The sequence below is a fragment of the Tasmannia lanceolata genome, unplaced genomic scaffold, assembly GCF_043159265.1.
Source record: "Tasmannia lanceolata isolate RefF3 unplaced genomic scaffold, GAP_Taslan_0.1 ptg000008l, whole genome shotgun sequence".
Classification (NCBI taxonomy): domain Eukaryota; kingdom Viridiplantae; phylum Streptophyta; class Magnoliopsida; order Canellales; family Winteraceae; genus Tasmannia; species Tasmannia lanceolata.
The window spans coordinates 33152915-33174167 of record NW_027518685.1 but is presented as its reverse complement, the minus strand read 5'-3'; the positions used below and the strand labels follow the sequence as shown (position 1 = coordinate 33174167).

The 21253-nt window shown below is 39.4% G+C and overlaps 1 protein-coding gene across 1 annotated transcript in view; it reads left to right on the top strand.

Annotated features, from left to right (window-relative positions):
• Positions 1–17156: 17156 nt before the first annotated feature.
• Positions 17157–21253, top strand: part of LOC143885241 (Guanylate-binding family protein) — a 28720-nt gene continuing 24623 nt past the window's right edge. Inside the window, exon 1 of the mRNA XM_077389317.1 lies at positions 17157–17575. Coding sequence (XP_077245432.1) covers positions 17484–17575 — 92 coding nt within the window. The 5' untranslated portion in view covers positions 17157–17483. The remainder of the gene's footprint in view (positions 17576–21253) is intronic.

Below are 21253 nucleotides of genomic sequence, written 5' to 3'. Positions count from 1 at the left end.
CTAGGGAGAGAGTACAAATGAGTCAGAGACTCTCTAATAACACTACCAAATCAAAGACTCGCCCCAAAAGAGGAGGCCACTCTAACATGAGGCTAGGTAAGCCTCCTAAAGGGGAAACTCTCTATATGAGACAATGCTTGTCTCTGAGACACAAATGATGTAAACAAGGGTTCTGATGAGACTGGGCAAGTCTCCTATATACAAAGGAGGGCTCAAAGTATCCCTATCATCACCCCTTACAATGAGGGGACCTAATGTCTAAAGGTCTCTAAAAGACAAGACAAATCTACTATACAAAGGAGGGGAGAGCTACCTGGACTGAGCAAGTCGCCCCTAAAGATGATGGGCTTGGGCTAGCGCCTTCATCGCCCTGGCTCCTTAACCAATACTCTAATCACTATTATTATATAACAATATAGCACAGGGAAAGAAATTTTTGGAATTAACTTTAACGCGGGAATTATCATAATCTAAAAAGAATTTAAAGCAATCATTACAATAGAGACCATGTCAACAGATGAAAACAATTGAGATTTGGATCATCAACATATGGAACCAAGAATTCATCTCAAAATTTAGATGAGAGCAAATACGATAGTGCCGTCTAAAACCATCAAGTTAGACCCAACTCAAAATCCTAGGTCCACCTGATTGTGTGCAATTTCAAAAGGGTCTTAAATCTAACAGGTTATATGCTTTTATTGTGTTTTGAAACAAAAGGGAAGTAAAGAAATATCATTGAAACCTAAATGATAGTAACCCAAACAAATTTCTATCAACTATCTAAGACCCTTCTCAGTCATACCCTTTAATCATTTGATATTAGATGTGGAATTGGCATTAAAAACTCAAACACGAGAAAATAGCAAGTCAGCACTATTATTAATTATCCACAGATGGACCCACACATGGACATACAAGCACTTACTCTCCAAAAAGATTTCACTGATAATTTCTAAAGCTATGCTAACTCACCTTACCTGTGGTTACTTTGGCATACATATCCAAGATAAATTCTACAAACACTCAAACTGATAATAGCCCAGATTATAATTTTAAGGCACAAGCCATGAAAATATTTAAAACCAATGAAAAGACTAAAATGATAACAATCAGATGTTGTGCATGTACCATTAACATTCAATGCATGCCTCTTGTATGAATGAGCTTTTGAAGACTTCGACAGATACTATCTATACATACAAACACATGCTCCAGACAATTTAAGCGAAAACCTTTCCTCTGATGACTCAAGCAAAGTCATTGCTACTCCCCAAACCAAGTAGAACCTGATGTAACTTGTAATGCTAATGATAAAGAGGAAAACTAAAATATACAAGTGGTGGTATACAAACCTGAAATTTATTTTACCTCTGTGAAGATCCAAGCCTTTTTCTTTCTTCTGCAGAGGTATTATGCCAAGATCTGCTTCTATCAAAAATGGATCGGAGATTTAAGATACAGCCGGAATCCTGTGAAAATACGACCGGAGAAGAAACCTTGAAACGGAATTCTGAGGTAGAGGAGGTCGGATCCGAGGTTTCAAGATGTATAACAAGAGGTGAATCTAACGAAAAACAAGCATTAGAAGATGAACAAGGTTCTAAGAACGAAAATCCAGCAAAGATTCCTGCCGGAGCTCCGGCAATTCCATCGGAGAAGATGAACAGAACACAGCCTATGAAACAGATGAAGCTGATAAAGAAAAATAACCAAAACATTCACCCAAAAGCTTTGATCCGAGCTCGAAATGATTTAATCGGAGCTAATATACCCTAGATCTAAGGTTTGAAAATTTTAAAGAAGAAAGATAACAGACCGATGGATTAGAAATTTGGATCTGTAATTAGGGTTTGTAAAATCCAAGGATAAAACTAAGAAGAAGTTAGGGTGAAGAAGATGAAGAAATTATGGAACGAAATGGACGATCGGAGCTCCGGCAAGCTTGACCGGGGAAGAAGATCCAAAAAGAAAACCCTCTCTCTCTCTCTCTCCCTCTCTCTCTCTCAGATCTGATTCTTTTTCTCAGATCTATTTCACCTGCAGATTGAGCTTGCTGGAGATGGCAATCTGGCCGGAGTTCCGTCGGAATCTCGTCGGGGAAGCAGATATTAGAGTAGATCTGGATTCGGGCGGAAAAATGAAGCAGAGAAATAGTGAAGCAAAAGAGGGGACTACCAGAATGATTTTGAACAGAGAATCTGGCGGTCGGAGCTCAGATTCCGACCGGTAGATCTGTCGGAGGAGATTGGAAGTCACCGGCAACTTTCTCTCTCTCAGATCTTTCTCTTTTTTCTTTTTTTTTTCTTTTTTTTTTGAGAATGAGATTTTTTCATATATATATAATCAAAAGGCTGATGATATTGGCACTCCTAAGTGATAAGGCGGGTGAAAAAATGATGAAGCGCGCCCGCCAGATTTGTCCTATTAGGTTCGGGCGCGCCCATCGCAGGATAATTCACCCCCTTCTCAATTGGATACTCCCTGCTGCAGATAAATCACCCCCCTTCATTGCTTGTACTGTGCTTCTTGCACCGCTCGTCTTTTTGACAAATTTGCTCGGAATTTGATGAAATTTGGCGGGGGCCCCGGTGAGACCCTAATCTAGCTTATGATGTAATTTGGGAGCCCCACTTGGTGATTGGATGGGGTTTCGCACAAACACAGCGAATTTGGGTCCGGTCAAAATGGGGTGTCTACAGTCAAGGACTCACTAGAAGAAGGGGTTGTTCTAATATCAGGCTAGGTAAGCCTCCTAAAGGGAAAACTCTCTAAATGAGACAAATTTTGTCTCCACATAGAGGTTCTACAAATGAGGCAAGGCGTGCCTCCTAGAGTAAACTCTCTATCAAACTAAAACAGACTCCTTAAGGGGTAAGCTCTAAACGACAAGGCTTGTCTTTAAGGGTGAATTGCCTTAATGAGACAAATCATGTCTCCTAATGTAACTCACTAATCCTAAAATGAAGACGGAAACCTAAGGTTTAAGGGTCTTCAAAAGACTAAGTAAGTCTACTATACAAAGGAGGGGAGCACTACTTGGACTGAGCAAGTCCCCTAAAGATGGGCTTGGGCTAACGCCTTCATCGCCCTTGCAATGAAGAAAAACTTATATCTAAAAGCACTTAAAAGACTAGGCAAGTCCCACAAATCTATTCATGCGACAGGTTAAATCATTTGAGAAGAGTAGCAAGGCTAAAATTTCAAAAAACATGAGATTTTCACAAAATATGCCCAAAAGTATAAAGTAAATTATGAAAATTGCCTAATATATGATTTATGACATGTTAATAGGTTCACAACATAAAAAAAAAAGTCATTTGTATAGCCTAAAGCTCAAATTATCCGTGACTTGCATGAAAAGACATAATAATGACATTTGATGTGAAAATTATGATTTTTAATGAAATATTTGACCACTCAAACATCGAATTCATCAAAACCCATAAACATAAAAGTTGTAGATCTAGACTTTCATGACATTTTCCTAGTTTACATCTCCGGCTGGTTCTGGGCGGAAGTGGCCTGAAAATGATCATCTCGGGGCTGATTGCCATTAAAAGCACAATACAACAGAAATTGAGATTTTGAATTGATTTTTTCACACACCAAACCTCAATTTCATCAAAAACTGAAACCAAAAACGTTTTAGAGAACTCATTAAATAACATGTCTCTAGTTCATCTCCCCGGCCAAATCTTGCCAGAGAAGATCGAAAAATGGACACCTCTGTGCTGATTTTCGAATCTCAATTTTTTCAAGACAGCTGAAAGTTTGAATCGCGATTTTATCTATTCAAATGCCACATTCAAGAAAATTACTCAACATAAAAGTTTTACAAAATAGATGAAAGCACATTTTTATAGTTCATCACTCCGGTCAAATCTGGCCAAAGATGGCCGAAAAAGTGACATTTCCGATCTGATTTCAGAATCTCAGTTTTTCAAGAAAGCTGAAAGTTTGAATTACAATTTTAACTATTAAACTATCAGATTCAAGAAAAGTACTCAATATAAAAGTTTTAGAGAATATATGAAATAACACTTTCTTAGTTCATCACTCCGGCTAAATCCGGCCAAAGAGGGCCGGAACATTGACATTTCCGATCTGATTTCAAGAAAATAGAATTTCAAGAAACGGAAACTTGTTTGACTTTAACTCTTCACACACTTCAAATCAGAAAATATCATAAACATAAAACTAGTTCTAAACATCATGCTTAACAACTTTAATGTTCAAAGATTTTACTAATTCCTATTGGATAAGAGCAGAAATCATGAAAATCCTCATTTTAACCTCTTTTTAAGCTGAAAATTTAAAATCATTGTAACTTGCTTAATTCTTCCCTAATTTTAACGAATGTTATACCAAAATTTATCTACTCAAGATAATCTACAACTCTTATGTTGAAAGGTTTTGCTGATTCACAACAAAAAAAGCTCAAAAAAGTTAATTTCTTCGATCAACAGCATATATGAGCAGTTTTACATGATCAACAATATATAGAAATCTAAAATAATGTAGCAACCAACCTATTTTAGCAACTTGTGTTGAAGGATGAAGAAATCTAGGGTGAAGATCTAAAGCTTTGAAGACCATATGGGTGAAAAGGATATGAAGGTGGTTGGACGGCCGAAGTTTGGCAGGATTCCGACGAGATCTTGCCGGAGAAGATGAAGAGGGTTAGGGTTTCTAGATCTATTTTCTCTCACAAGATTTCTCACTCTTTCTCTCTCTAGTATTTGCAAAGAAAACCCTAATTTTTTTTCTAAAATGAGGCTTATCACTTCTATTTATAGGAATTTGGATTAATTTTTTGACCCCCATTAGTTATCATGGACAACCCACTTTATGCATTTTCAAAACTTTTTATACTGGCAGGGGGGTGCCCAAGTAGAAAACAGGGGGGAAAAATCTTTGCCAAAATATCTTCTTACCCTTTTGATCCCAACCCTTTAAATTGCCTTTATCAATAAATGGCTGAGATCAAAAGCCTTTAAACCTCCTAGGAAGCTTCCTTGGAAGCTGCCTAATATTCTTTTCCCCAACTAACCCTAGCCTTAAACATCATTAGCTCATGATTAGGCCTAATTGTGACTTGAAAAGGAAGAAAAGAATCCCCCTATTTACCAAACGGTCCTGCTTCCCGATAATGCACCCCTCAATTATGCTGCACATTAATCTGCACATCCATATATCTTCGTGGACAGCCCACCGCAGTAAATTTGAACTGGCTTTCCAGGTTCAAGCGCACCCCCTTTTCTGGCTAAATCACCACCCTTAATCCTACACTACACTACAAACTTCGCTCGTTTACTAGGCAAATCACGACGAATTCGGATGAAATTTTTATAGGGACCTAAATGAGACCGTAACCTATTCTAGGAACCAATTGGGGACTCTAAAACACTAGTTTGATAGGGTTTCTATCCTAACGACGCTATTAGGGTTCGGTCAAAATGGGGTGTCTACACTTTTCTAGATGTGATGAGTTAGGATTAGATGTGATGAGTTAGGACTTGGATGTTTTCTTTTTCTTTACCCATCCCCGGGTAATGCATGCTTAGGTAGACGTCTTCTCGGGGATGCCCGTTCCCATTTCACATGATTTTGCCCAAAATTCTTCAAAAATAATAAAACTGGCATAAGAGACTGAGTGTGCTTCGACGAGTGGGGTGCCTAACACCTTCCCTACTCATAACTAGACACGGACCCTATTATCTCTGGATTTATCCATTACAAAGAGTGTATTTTTGTGGGTTCCATGGCCTTAATCCATGGATGGCGACTCTTTACGATTTTTATGTACATCTTGGTTCCAGGCTCTATTTTCAAATCAAGAGGTATCTCATATATCGCCACTCATGCTGTGAGGGCACCATTTCGAGAGTTCCTTAGTAGAGGTATCCTTCTCATGTGGAGATCCAAAGGATGAGGGGGACCCGTCCCTCGCCATTCTTAGGATCAGGGTCCACAATCGTCCTCAGGTGGTAAGGTACAAATATGGTGCAAATGTTTCTAGGTATCACGTTGGTGATCATTCATTTCATAGAAAAGTGGTAAAAGTTTACATCCGGCTGCCAACCTGACGCCAATCCTCCTCCTGTATCTTGGCTTTGGACAGGAAGTGAAAACACAGGCGGAGTTAATCACTTGATTGCTATGAAAGACTTGATGGCTAGGAACAAAATAGAGAACATGACATTGGATACTGTTAGAGTAGGTGCCCTAAAACCCAGTATATTTCGCATGTTAATCAATAAAAGTTTTTTTATGACATTTATGGGTACTAAAAGTTAAATATGTGTGATATGCTACTTGTTATTAGGGGTGGTTATTCGGTTATAACCGAAATAACCGAAATTTGATAACCGAAATAATTTCGGTTATCAAATTTCGGTAACCGAAACCGAACCGAAAATTTTCAAAACCGAACCGATTAAAAAATTCGGTTATTCGGTTATAACCGAATAAACCGAATAGTGGGGAAAAAAGAGGGAAAATGCAAAATCTTGGTTTCGATCGGAGGGCTAGGATCATCCAATCGAAATGATTTTTGGAGCACAACCTAATTAAGTTGTGATCAATCAAATGGACGGTTTTGATCATCCTTTGGAGTGCCCGTATCACACTTTTTTTTGAAAAACTAATGATTTTTATCATTATTTCGGTTAACCGAATTTTTTTTGAGATAACCGAAACCGAATTGCCAAATAAAAAAAATCGAAACTGAACCGAAACGGAAAAAAACCGAACTGAACCGACCGAACCGATTCGGTTCGGTTCAGTTATTCGGTTTTAACCGAATAATGAACACCCATACTTGTTATTGACACGTATTTGTCCTTAGATAGCAAAGTAGGAAACCCATGGTCATGGATTCACAGATCCTAGGGAGCAAGGAGATACGGGATTATGGTTCTTTGCAGATCTTAGTAGTTCCTAGTTGGAGTTGAGGTTGGACACCTCCTCATGTACACAAGCACGAGATGTGAAGTGACTTATTTCAATCACTTGGGTAGTGGACCCTAAGCAAGATAGAATGGGTACGATAATGAGATTGAATACTGAACAAGATCACATTAGAATAGCTTGTGGATAGGAGACAGTTGAGCTATTCTACCAGACAGGACCCTTTACATGTCCTTTGACCTGAGGGGTCATATTGGTCTGTTGGCGAGTCTCTCATTTCTTGTCTATCTAACCGTGGTTCTTATTGGAGTCACCAGAGGGTAGTACTAGAGTGTTGGACAAACCTTCGAGGTCAATAGTGATACTTGACATGGAATCCTCCGCCTATTTAATAGGATAACATCTACGGTTTTGGTTAAAGCAGTAGGCCTAGAAAAATACCTCGCCAGGTGGATTTGATAAAATATTTATTAAAAGGATTTTAGCAAATAAGTTTTCTTTTGAAATGATTTTAGCAAATGCATTTGTGGGCCGACACTGCTTGAGTGAAAGGTATACCATGAGTGAGCCTGGGGGTAGTTAATGTCCACCCCTGTAGGACTCAATTCCGTAGATGTGAACTTGGAAAAAGGACTTGCACATTTGATGTGATTAGGGGTATGATGATTTGACGGTTATCTTTAGGGTTACGTCTCGATGGAGGCCACTGACTCAATACGATTGTAGCATTAGCTATGAAGTAATAATCGTAGTGTGGCCCACTTGTGGGTTCTGCAGGATCTACCATTAAATCTCTACTACGATCCCACTCACTACTCGATTGACCTATTATAATCTATTGGATGGAGGTCTCGCATTTATTTAGTTGCTCACACGAACTAGTTTCGTGGCATTGGATGCAATGAAAGGATATACACAATGTATATAGTGTATATGCACTACGCGATACATTGGGAATACCAAAATGGTTAAGTATTAACCATAAGGGTATTTTGAGAATAACATAAATTATATTGGAGCTTTAATCCTATTGGATGGGATTGGATTGCATTAATTTAATTAGGAATTAAATAAAAATGCAAGAGGATTTAAATTGGATAAGTGGAACCCACATGGGACGAATTTGGGTGGGACCCATGTCTACACGCCCCATGTGGTATGCCATTATCAATTTAAAATTCAAATAATATTTGAAATATTATTGCTTGATTTGTTTTAACAAATTAAAGCAACATGTGATGAAAATGGAATAAGAGAAAGAAGGAAACAATTGACCAAACAAAATTGGAAATAAGGAAACCACATGAGGCAGCCCAAGGTTGCTTGGGCAACAAGGCACGCCTCCCTCCCTGGGCGCCCCATGTGGGTTTCCTAAGTGGGTTGGCTAGTTTCCCAATTGGAGCTTCCAATTTTGACTAATTTCCTTAGTTTTAGGACTTCTCTAGAAACTTTGGATTGTGAAAAAGGCAATTGAAAACTCTATATATACAAGATAAAGTGCTGGAGTTTTTTTGAAGCTCTCCCATAATTCTATGTGCTAGAAATTGGTAAAAACACCCCAAAGTTTTTCTCTTGTTCTTCTCTCTCAATTCCATCAACTATTTTTGTCTTTTCAAGGTCAAAGACGATCATCCAATCAAGCTCCATTAATCTAAACATATATTCCCATATTATAATCTGATTTAGATCAGATTATAAAGTGAACAAAGAGTTGTACGCAAGTTCCTTTGTGCAACAAAAGGAATCCATCGATTCACGTGTGGTTTCGCGTCGATTAGATCGCCGACGGATTTTTGAGGAGTAGATCAAGCAGACGTTTTCTTTTCTACAGAAACTAAAGGTATTTGATTTATATTTGTGTTTATTAAATCACCATAAAATCAATTAGTCTCTAGGAATCCTGGGTTAGAGCAAAAAATTTGTTCTACACAGTTTATTCTTCCGCTACATGTAGCAATTTTGCTCAGGATTTTACAACCTTTCTAACAAGGAGAGAATGGAAGAAAATGATCAATGTAGACGTACCCATCTAGTGTCAGGATTAGACTTAGTCAATTTGAGCCGGGTAAATCCTTTCACCTTCTTCATGAAAATTTTCTAAAGGATTCATTAGCCGACCCCAACTAGTTTGGGGCAAAGTCTTAGTTGAGTTGGGATCATTCATAAATTATGAGTTAATTTTGTACATATTTGTTTGCAGTGAACAAAACATGCCATGTGTTTACCAAAAACCCATGATGCCATGAGATGAGGCACGGACTAGTTTGCTCTCTTTAAAGTAAATTTGAGCACCGATGAAAAAGGAAAAAAAAAACTACGAAATAATAAATCTCAGCCCAATCACCCTCATGTTTCAATAGCCTAAAGCATTGTTGATCTCTGCACGATCTGACATACTTGAACCATGCAACTAAAACACTCTGAGTGCTCAGACAAAACGGAGAGAGGAGAAGTATGGAAACAATAAAGAGTATTGCAATTTTCATTGATAATATTCTACATGAATATCCGGTTGATTGGTTAAAGGAAAGTGTAACTAGTTTTCGGACTGCGATTGGATTCGGCTTACATGACGGCACATCTGTCTAGAGTCTATACCCTTTTTTTCCCCTTCCAAGGGGAACAAGAATGCTAAATAAGCATGAGATCTCGTTTCTAACTTTTCATTGTGAGACTAAACTTTTAAATGAAAATGATGAAAACCTAAACTTTTTGAACTAAGTGGTAAAGTCATAATTAAGTAAAAAAATGGATAGTTTTAATATTGAAATACTGACATTCACTCACTTATTTAAAAAAAAAAAGATCATCAAAAAATTAGTACTAAGGAATCAACAAACCATTGTATATAATAAAGGTGTCTATCACTTGAACTTTTACTTGGTATTAGTGTATTCTTACGGTAAGAAATTTATAGTGACTATATCTTGAACTCAAACCTTTTTAGTAGAAAAAAAACATACACTACGCTTATGGTACAAAATATTCAATATAATTCATAACGCTAACACTTTGTCTTTGTACTAGATCATTGTATTCATATTTGCATAAGAAAATATGCTCTTGTTATCATTGGAAGCAACCCTAACTATATGCATACATATAGATGAGTCTATCAAGGGAGCACATATAGCTATGCATTTTACTCATAAGAGATACAAAACTCACTCACTGAGAGTAATTAATTCAACTTTAAAACACTATTGAATTTCAATCTTTTTAGAACTCGCTTCTTCTATCGTTGTCGTGCCATCACAATTAATCAAAGATTCCATGAATAGGCCCTTTCCAAATTAGTATGTTAATTAAAAAGCCTTTTCATTAGCTCGCATCTTCTAGGCAAAGATTAGTGGAATGGTCTCGGATTTCATAATGGACTGAGCAATAGATCTCCAAGAAATCACACCCCCGCCTTTTAAATACATAACAACTGGTTACCTTAGCAAAAAATTTCCTAAGGTCACATTTGGATTACCAGAATTGAGAATCAAAATTGTATAATGTTCTGTTTTTGCCGATTCCGGCATTTGATTTGGACATTTTAGGGCAAAGGGAAATATTCGATAGAATCCTTGGTGGAATTTTCTCTGGAACTTGTAACCCACGGAAGAGGTAATATTATGATTTCCACCTCTCTCTCATTTTTTTACCCTCAGGATTAGACTTGGTCAATTTGAGCCAGATAGATCCTTTCACCTTCTTCATGAAAATTTTCTAAATGATTCATTAGCCGACCCCAACTAGTTTGGGACAAAGGCTTAGTTGAGTTGAGATGAAGATCTACTCTCTTCTTCCTCTGTATATCTACTCTCCCTCCTCTCTTGTCTTCTTCTTTGTAAAATTTGCCCTCTTCTTCTTCCTCCTCAGATTTACTCACTCTTTACAACCAAGGTTAGTGCAAATATGAGCATACCATTCACATAAATGTTGACAATCATGATGATATCTCCATTAAATTATCACCGCCGCCTTTTTTCCCCCGGGACACCCTCTTCTAGTGTAAAAAGAGAAGCCGTAAATACACTAGAATGGGGTGGCCCGGGGAAGAAAATGGATCAAATATATCACTTCTCTAAATTTATTGCATACACAAATGTCACCATCATTAGGTTATCAACAATTTGAAATTCTAACTTTTGATCTTCTAAAGCCATCTCTACTTTTTTTAGTTTGTAGAGAGACTATCACTTGCTCAAATTTTCTCGTACCATGCATCTTAAGTTAATCCATAAAGACCTCTTCCTGTGGGGGCCGTCTGGGTATCAACATTTAAAAGTCTCGAATTTCATCAAAATTTTGGATCCAAGAAAGATCGGTTAGGGCCCGTTTGGATACCTCATGCATTTGTATTTTGATTTGGGTTTGAGTTTTGGACATAAAATACATCAATCATCTTCATGATCATGTTTTAAGAGAGAGAGAGAGAGAAAGAGAGAGAGAGGGAAGGAAGGAGGGATGTCTCGCTGTTGCTGGAGCAACATCGAGGAGCAGCGATGGTGACAGAAGTTGCCACAAATATTGATTTCCAAATAATGTCTCGCAGAAAAGATTTGAAAATTGAATTTTTTTGCGCTGTTGTAGCTGATTTGGAAATCTAAGGATATAATCCAGTTAAAAATATCAACTAAATCCAAATTTAAATCTTGCTGGTATCCAAATGTGGCCTTATTAAATTCTGGTTTTTAAAATTTATTGTCTGGATAGCATCTTATATTTTCCAAGAATTTGGCTTTGTACTGTTTGGATACGACCTTGGATTTCAAAAACATTGAAAATATCTAAACTAGAAATGCAAGGAGCAGCTACTGTTTTTCTTCCAAAACCCTAAGCCTTGGATTATGTAATATGTACGAACTCGCCCCCCTTTTCTTCCAAAACCCTAACCCTTGCTCTAGCTTCAAATAAGGCCAAGAATCCAGTCTTTCTGCACTAAACTACCTTCAAATTGGGCAAGAATCCAGTCCAAATGACTAATCCCTTGATCCATCCAAGATCCCAAGCACATTCGCCTTTAAACCTTCGATCCAAAAGCTCCAAAGCTACAGAGATGTATCCCCCTCAAAATCTTGCCAATCATTGATTAGTTTCTCAGATAGAGAGAGAGGAGTGACTGAGAGAAGGAGACAGTCACGTTCTTTTCTGTTTTTCTCTCTTCTTGGTGCGAGAGAGAAAGATATCATCCCATGCGTTTTTTTTTAAATCCAGGTTTTAGGAATCTCATGTGGGAGAGAGATTTCTAAAACATGGATTTCCTACTTAAAATCCAAGATAGTGGATTATAAAATCTACCAAACACTACTTTAAAGCTAATACCGGATTTTATAATCCTGGATTGTAAAATCCACGTAGCCAAAAAGCCCCTTAAGGTACAATTCAGAAATGTTATTTTCACTCCCACCTTGAATCAAAAAGGTTATGAATTAGTTATTAGGATGATGAACATGTGAAACAACCAATTACTTCAAAAGCTTAAGCTGTTGGATTTGGTGTTATTCAATCATTTATACTTCAACACTCCCCTTCACATGTCGCCCCTCTTTTTTTTGGGTTGGCCATACATGTGGCACATGATTTAAATTTTTTCTCATTCTCTAAAGTGAGAATCTGAATAGGAACCGGAATATGATGACAATTCCAATTCTTGATTCCTACAATTCAAATGTATCTTTGAAGTCAAAGACCTAGCTTTAGGAGCCACCGCCCAATTTGTGGAGGGGCGTCAGGAACTCTCATCTACTATTCTTACTCTCAAAAGTCGTTTGTTCCTTCGAAGTAGAAGACATCTTGCAGTTATGAGTCCTTCCAGTTCCATTGATTTGCGAGTTTAATATCGTAGCATTTTACAATAGCTGCTACATTCTTTGTAAGATCAACCAGTCTGATTTAAACAACATTTTGATCATGTTAATTTGTCTAGAGAAAATTTGAAAAGTAGACTTATGACTTCAGAAATAATGAGCAAGTGTTTCATGGTCACAATTTTGTTTGAGGTGAATTTGAGTACTTTGTCACCTTTGCTGCCAGCAACTAACTTTGGAAGATGGAGAGCTTCCATGAATATTATTGAAGAGACTCTAAGAATTAAAGACATCCCAATTAACTGGAAACACCAGTTTCAATCCATCATTTCTTTTTATCAATCTCAGATTTAATGACAAGATTATTTCACATACTTTTGCTTCCATCTCTCTCTCTCTCTCTCTCACGAAATATATGGAAAGTGAATTTTTTTATGGATCAAGCCATTTGACAATCAAAAAGCTTTCCACGCTCTTTCTTAAGAAAGTGATGCAACCAGACAACAGATGCTTAATTATTAAAACCAAATGTAACTCCACAAAAAAAAATCTGACTATTTGGACAATCACCGTTAAATCAATCCTAACAATCAACATTGCTTCTCACACAAGACGTTTGCGAAATTAGATCCGTCCATCTGGTGAAACATCATGAGGTGACCCACACAGTCCTGGTCCCATGTTGAACACATAGCCTACACGACAATGGCGGAGCTAGAAATTTGCTCGGGGGGTGGGTGGAAACAGTTATTTTTATACAGTAATCAATAATTTTTTTATAAAGTAAGAGACTAAAAGAACAATTCGAAGAGTAGCTAGGAGTAGGAGATGGTCGACCAATTGTTGAGATTTCTTGACTGGCCCATCTACAATTAAGTTGTATCTTATGGATGATTCTGATCACCATTTATGTTTACGGTTGAAAATGGGTAGGATGATCATCCTATGAATATGACTTTTGGGGTGTGGAATGTCTACGTTGAGGTCCAACAAATGAATGGTGTGGATCATTGGAAGGAGTGGAGCACCACTAGTCCTACCATGAATGGACAGTCCTAATCCCTTGACTATGCCTCGATCAAAGTCGGATGATAAATGTGTGTTCCACTAAAAGTCTTCTTTATTGATTGTTTGTCGGCTTTCTTCGTTAAGTGAATCAAATCTCCAAATGAACAATCCTAATCACAAAATATGTGTGCCATGTGTACAATAACCCAACATTTTTTCTTTTGAAGAATCCATGACGGAAGCACTAATATTCAAACGCAATGAAAAAAAACAGACAAAATAGTGAAAATTCACATGCAAACAAATATCCCAAGATCCTTTGTGAGCTTCACGAGCTTCATAAGGCCTGGGTATACAGCCAAGGGACAAACACGCTATACATGTTTGAAGTGGCATGTTGCCACTAAGAGGAAGATCAGCCTGAGATTTTTCCCATATTCTGCACTTTGATAGAAACCTCGAAAAATTAGGAAAATCAAACCTGAGATATTTCATGTAATCACTATGAGATAGGGAGACACATTAGAAGATTTCTGATAAATGTCAGAGAGAGGGGAGAGGATGAAAATTACGTCGGCCCTCTTTGTTTTGGATTTTGAGAACTGATTGTGAGTCCAAAAGTGTTTATTGGACTCGAGTTCATGCCAAACTTTTAGCCCAATAATCAGTTTTGGACTCACAATCCTATCAATCACAACTGTTTAGTTAGCATTTTTCTTCCCATTAAGCTATAAGTGTATAGTAAAGTGAAGATAGCTATTATCAAAACAAGGAAATCATCAAACCTTTTAACAAAGTGAGTGTTATTATAGAAACAAGGGGGTGCAAAAAATTTTATCCCTTAGGCTGGACGTAAAATAAGTATAAAACAAATTTAATGCCCATTTTTTAAAAGGCTTTGGCACTACAAAATTTTAATAATTGCACAAACTTAGCTTATCTTTTTCTGCTTTAGGTAGCTTCCACGAGTTTTTTGGGAACTGAATAGCCTTTGCCAGCTGTCTAAATAATAAAAGTCAAGATGATTTAGTGCAATTATTAAAACATGGCAGTGCCAACATTAGTAGCGTTTCTTTTTAAAATGGGCATTGAATTTGTTTTAGGCCCATTTTGCTCAAAGAGCCTTAATAAAGAGAAGTGATATTAGCACAACCATAATTTAATAAGAGGAAAGTTTTTCTAGTCGGCCGAGTAGAGAGCCTTCTCTAGTCCGCCGACCAAAAACACAGTGGGCCCATGTTGTTTGGATGATCCAAAGCATCCATTTGATGGGCCCTGGCATAGATAGGGTGTGTCCTAAAAATAAGCTCCATAGGATCATCATAGCCCTTCAATTTGTGGAGGTTAAAAATGAACAGTTGAGGTTAAAAACACAGTGAGCCGACGTTGTTTTGATGATCCAAAGCATTCATTTGATGGGCCCTGACATAGATAGGATGTGCCTAAAAAATCATCTTCATAGGATCATCCTAACCCTTTGATTTATGGAGGTTAAAATGGCCGCTTATAAACTCCACAAATCTGTCCATTTTTAACATCCACAAATCAAAGGGTTAGGATGATCCTATGCAGCTGATTTTTTGGGCACACCCTATTTATGCTAGGGCCTATCAAATGAATGTTTTGGATTATCCAAATAATGTGGGACCACTGTGTTTTTTGGTCGGCGAACTAGAGAAGGTTCTCTAGTCGGCCGACTAGAAAATCTTTCCTCATTTAATAATTACACAAATTCAGCTCTTAAGAGTTATTACAGTTCCCAAAAAACTTTGACAAGCCATTTAAAAAAGAAAAGACAACATGAGTGAGTGCGATTATTAAAACATGGTTGTGCTGATATCATTTCTCTAAATGTATTCAATTTAATTTAGGGAAATGTTATATGCACAATCATATATTTTGAAATTTGCACAGAATCTGCTCTATTTACATCTTTTAATTGGCTCTTGAGAGCTTTTTCAGAAATGCAATGACCTTTTGACAGCTCTTTAAATACTCAAAGACCAAATGGGTTGGTAAAAATATCAAAAGAAGGTTGCCAGGAAAACGGGATCCCGTGCTAAATAAAGCATGGAACTGACACGTGCGCATAAAACAAGCAAGTGAATTGCGAATCCCAAAAATATACAAAAAATCGTTCGGCCACATTCCTTATTTTAAACCGGAGATCCCATATTCCCATATTTTAGAAGTGTTTACCATGTCAAAATATGGTTGTGCTGATATCATTTCGCCATAATTTATCTACGATAACGAGTCAAACCATCAAAACCTGTATAATAATTTTAACGCCTTGAACGTTACATCAACCCAACCCCCCAACTCGGCAAGTCTACAACTCTAACCAAACTACGAGGTTAAAAGACTGTAATACCCTCAACTTGTTTTCATGATCCTCTCCAAATTGAAGGGCATTTTTGTCATTAAAAAGATCTTTCACAAATCTAACCCATTGCCAGGACAATTTCAAAACGGGAAATAATATTAGCACAACTACGTTTTGATATTTGCATAACCCAACTTGTCTTTTATTATTCAGAGAGCTGTCAAAGGTTATTACAGTTCCAAAAAGGCTTTCACAAGCCAATTAAAAAAAAGAAGAGGACAAGCTATGTTTGTGTAAATATTAAAACATGATTGAGCTAATATCATTTTCCTTTCCAAACTACCAAAACCTCTTTCATTTCAAAAAACTTCGAACCAAGCCTCCCTCACTTCACTTACTTTCGTTCTCTCAGCTCAAAACAAGTCTACAACTCTAACCTTACCACCAGGTAAAAAGATCATAATACCCCCAACCTGTTTTCCAGACCCTCACCAAATAAAAGGGTGTTTTAGTCATTAGTAAGATCTTTCGCAAATCTAACAAACAAATAGGGATATGATATTAGAACGAATATATTTCCATTTTTCGCTAACACACCTTGTCTTTTAGGAGATTTTATATGGTGTAAGGGCTTACGACAATACGGTAGGGGTACCGCCCTTGATATTTGATCCAACATCAACTCACTTTTTGAGGAGCTGCTGTTGGATTAGACATCAAGGATGGTACTTTCACCGTATAAAATGCCTTGTTGTTGTAAGCCCTTCCACCATATAATTTCTCGTCTTTTAATATTTAAAGAGCTGTGAAAAAGTTATTATATTTCCCAAAAAGCATTCACCAGCCAATTAAAGAAGAAAAGAAAGCTGGGTTTGTGCAAATATCAAAATTTAGTTGTGCCGGTAACACTTCCCTTTCCAAACTATCATCATCTCTCTAATTTCAACGCTTTGAACAAACCAACCCTCACTTTCATCTCATCCCCCCAAAACAAATCTCCAACTCTAACCTTCCCACTAGCTAAAAAGACCATAATTACCACAATCTACTTCCAAAACCCTCGCCAAATTGAAGGGCATTTTAGTCATAAACAAGATCTTTTACAAATCTAACAAATTATTAAGACAATTTCACAATCCTCGCTTCAAACACGGAGCTCAAAGCAAAATCCCTTCACTTTTCTGAACACACTCTCCCTTTGTTTTCTCTTCCCTCTGTCCAAAGAAATCGCCCAAATCTCCTCTTACAATCACACGAATCAAAAGTGGTTTTAATGGAAAGAAAACTGCTCTAAAAGTAGGTTTTAGGATACTTCAAACACACCTCATTCCTTTCCTTACAAAGATCTCATGCCTTCATACCCTTATGCTTTCTTTACCCTACAAATGCCACCATTTGATCTCACTTTTGAAGGAAAATGAGATTGATTTTGAAAAACAATGGAGCCCTCTTTGTCTCTGGTGTTCTTTGTTTCAATCCTCGCTTGCTACTTCGTATCTGGGTCTTCTTTGATAGAGAATTTCCGACAAGCGTAAGTAATCTTTCTTGATTAAGAACTTAAACAATGTGTTTTAGTTTGGGTTTTTTTTTTCTTGGTGGGAATCTTATTAAAAATGTGAGAATGGAGATGGGTCTTATTGGGTCTTTTGAAATTGAGACTAGGGCAACTCTAATCGTATTGAGCTTAAACAGTGTGTTTTACTTTTAGGGTTTTGTTTGGAATCTTATGGAAAATGTGAAAATAGAGATGGGTCTTATTGGGTCTTTTGAAATAAGTAATCCTTCTCGATTAAGAGCTCAGACAATGTGTTATAGTTTGGGGTTTTGTTTGGTACAGTCAATATTTTGTTTGTGGAAAAAAATAGAGATGGGTCTTATTGGGTCTTTTGAAATAAGTAATCTTTCTCGATTAAGAGCTCAGACAATGTGTTTTAGTTTAGGGTTTTCTTTGGTACAGTAAATATATTGTGTGTGTGGAATCTTATGGAAAATGTTAAAATAGAGATGGGTCTTATTGGGTCTTTTGAAATTGAGACCAGGGCAATTTCATGGTATTGGGCTCATTATTCTTTTCTGTTTCGTTTACCCTTTTAGTTAAATTTATTGTTAGGCCTAAAATCGGTAACAGATGCGGCAGTGACGTCAGAGCTGAGCTGGAGGACTCGAAGAGCCGAAGTGAAGGAGCTGAGTCCTGCGGAACCGGAGTGAAGGAACTAAGTCCTGCACAAGGGCAAACGAGGTCAGAAGACCAACCCGGAGTCGTTACTCCGGACAGGCCTTTCGACACTCAAGTCAGTATGAGCAGGAGTGCAGAGCGAGTTTAAGAGTGGTGGGTGAGAAGTTATTACCATTTGGTTTGAGCTCTGAAAGCCCTTTTATAGAGGGAAACTTGGGGTGGTTGGATTACCTACCTCAGGACAGGTGTCGGCCTGCTATAGGTTTGAGTTTACCTACTCTGAGGTAATTACCATAATACCCCTGGGCTGACGCTGGATTTGTGGTGGGCCATCCTGGGGCCACGTGTCGACAGCTAATAGGCTGCTATTTTTCATACCCCATCAGTTGCCCCCCAGTTCTCCAAGTCATTGTAGTGATTTGGGGAAGTGTGGTGAGTTATATTCCTGAACGGGGGGAGTCTGTCCAGCGAAGCCGTTTGTCCGGCTCGCGGAATCAGTCCGGAAATTCTGTCTGTCCGGCCAGGAAATCAGTCCGAAAAATTCGTCTGTCTGGCCTGGGAATCAGTCCGGAAAATTCGTCTGTCCGGCCTGGGAATCAGTCCGGAAAATTCGTCTGTCCGGCTTAGAAATGAGTCCGGAAATTTTGTCTGTCCGGCTTGGAAATCAGTTCGGAAATTTTATCTGTCCGGCTTGGAAATCAGTTCGGAAATTTTGTCAGTCCGGCCTGGAAATCAGTCCGGAAAATTCGTCTGTCCGGCTTGGGCCGGACAAAATTTTGTCGCGTAGCGGATGTGCCATATTCTGTCCGGCCTGGGCCGGACAGATTTTTATCGTTTAGCGATAGCGCCATATTCTGTCCGGCTTGAGCAGGATAAATTTTTGTCGTTTAGCGATTTGCGTCATATCCTGTCCGACGTGGGCAAGACTGATTTTTGTCGCGTAGCGAATGCGCCATATCCTGTTCGGCTTGAGCCAGACTGATTTTTATCGCGTAGCGGATGCGCCATATTCTGTCCGGCTTGGGCCGGACAGATTTTTGTCCTGCGCTACATTCTGCCCGACTTGGGCCGGACAGATCTTCTTGACGGGCACAAGCGCTTTATGAGTTAATCTGTACACGAGCACCTTACGGATGCCCCTTAGCCCCTTGGAGATACGGGCGTATTTGCTTACGCCCTTGCCTCGAAGTGTGTGTCCATCATTAATGAAAGACACATGGCACCATACAAGGGCCCTCGAAGTGCGTGCCCTTTAATAAATGCAAACCGCCTTAGCCAAGGTTTATAAAAGGAGGGGTTTTTACCTTTCACATTTCAATTTTACTTTCATTGTCTCCCTTTTTCTTTCTTTCTTGCTCTGCCTGCTCGGCTTGGTTAGCTCGAGGTTGTGATCGCCCGCGGATTTAGGAGCTCTTCTTTGTTCGGTCCGGTAATTTTCTTGAGCGCGTCTTTTATTCGTTTCTTTTCCTGCGTTTATGTCATGTAGTAACTTTAGCTCTGAGTCCGGTTTGGAGTCCGGTTCAGGGGAGTCCTCTTCCAGTAGCTCAGGGTCTAGTTTGTCAGGGAGGACCCAAAATAATCCGACCAGGACTCTCGGGCCAAATATGGCAAGTTCCGATGTTAGTGTAGAGATCGTAGATAGTGAGGACGAGGTGATTGGGGACGAGGTGATTTTGGATCTGAACACCACCCCGCCCCCAACGGATAGTTATCTTCGAGCAGAGGCAAGTGTTGGTAGTGACGCCGCCGAGGCGTCCACAACATTCCTCTCGGGCCGGGCCGGGCTGGGCAGTTGAGGTCGTAGCTAGGCCCCGGATGGATGCCAATCCCCAGTACAACATACGGGCTCTTTACGAGAAGAATATTCTTGACGAGTCCAGGATGGGGGACATTAGGGATAGGTACATTATTCCCCTAAGGTTCGGGCTGAGGGCCGCGATAGAGGGAGATAGGGCTTGCAACGAGAGCTCCGATGTCTGTATATACGACGAGTCGTTAAGGGCTGGGCTCAGGTTCCCTCTGCACCCCTTCTTCACCGCGGTCCTTCGATATTATGGGCTGGCTCCGGCTCCGGCGGCGCCGAACTCGTGGAGGACTCTGACCGGTTTCATATACCTGGTCCAGGGTCGGCTTCAGAGAAATTTGTCTGTGCCGTTGTTCCGCGCGTGTGCGCACTTGAAGAGGCGTAAGGACGGGGGTTGGATTTACATTAGCCAGCGCCCGGGGGTGAAAATGATCACTGGCATTCCCTCTTCCATACACTTATGGAAGAACATGTTCTTCTACGTTGAGGACAGGGAGTCCACCGAGCCCTGGCCGGTTCCTCTAAAATGGGACACCCCAGATACAGTGGCGATGAGCCGCAAGCCGTTCCTTGAGGGCGAGGATTCGAGAACGTTCGCCCTAGTTCGTGAGGAGCTGGACCGTGAGGGCCTCATTCATTGTTCGGAATTCTCTGGGGAAGAGGTTCTGGTCGGGCTTGGCCTTAGTACTGCGACCCCGTCACGTATGTGGCTAGTCTTGCTTTTAAACTCCTTTTCCTCTTTTTTTGCTCCTGACTGGTTTTGTTCGTCTATGTTGTCTTTCAGAGATGCAGAAACAATCAAAGATAGAGAAAGTGAGGCAAGGAGCCTTTGGAAGGGCCCGGCAGGGCTAGAAAAGGATAGCCGCGGAGATTTTGAGTCTTGCTCCGCCCCGGGACACGCCGCCCCCCAAAGGCAAGACTACAGTGAAGCTAGTCGGCGCCTACGGCCGGGGAGCAAGGGCCTCAAAGTCGGGTGGAACATCTGCTAGAGCCCGTCCTCCCCCGGCAAGGTCCGGAGATAATGTTTTTCGGCCCAACTGGGCCGTTCAGAAAAGTGACTCCACCCTTGGTGAGAGTCGGGTAGCAGTGAAGATCGTCACTAAGGGTCTCCTCAACAAGGACAAGCTCCAGGTTCTGAACGAACCTCCAGCTGCGGCCGACGAGGCCATATTTTCTTCCCTTATGGCCTGTGTGTTTGCTTGTTTTGTCTTTTGTTTTGCTTTCTCGTG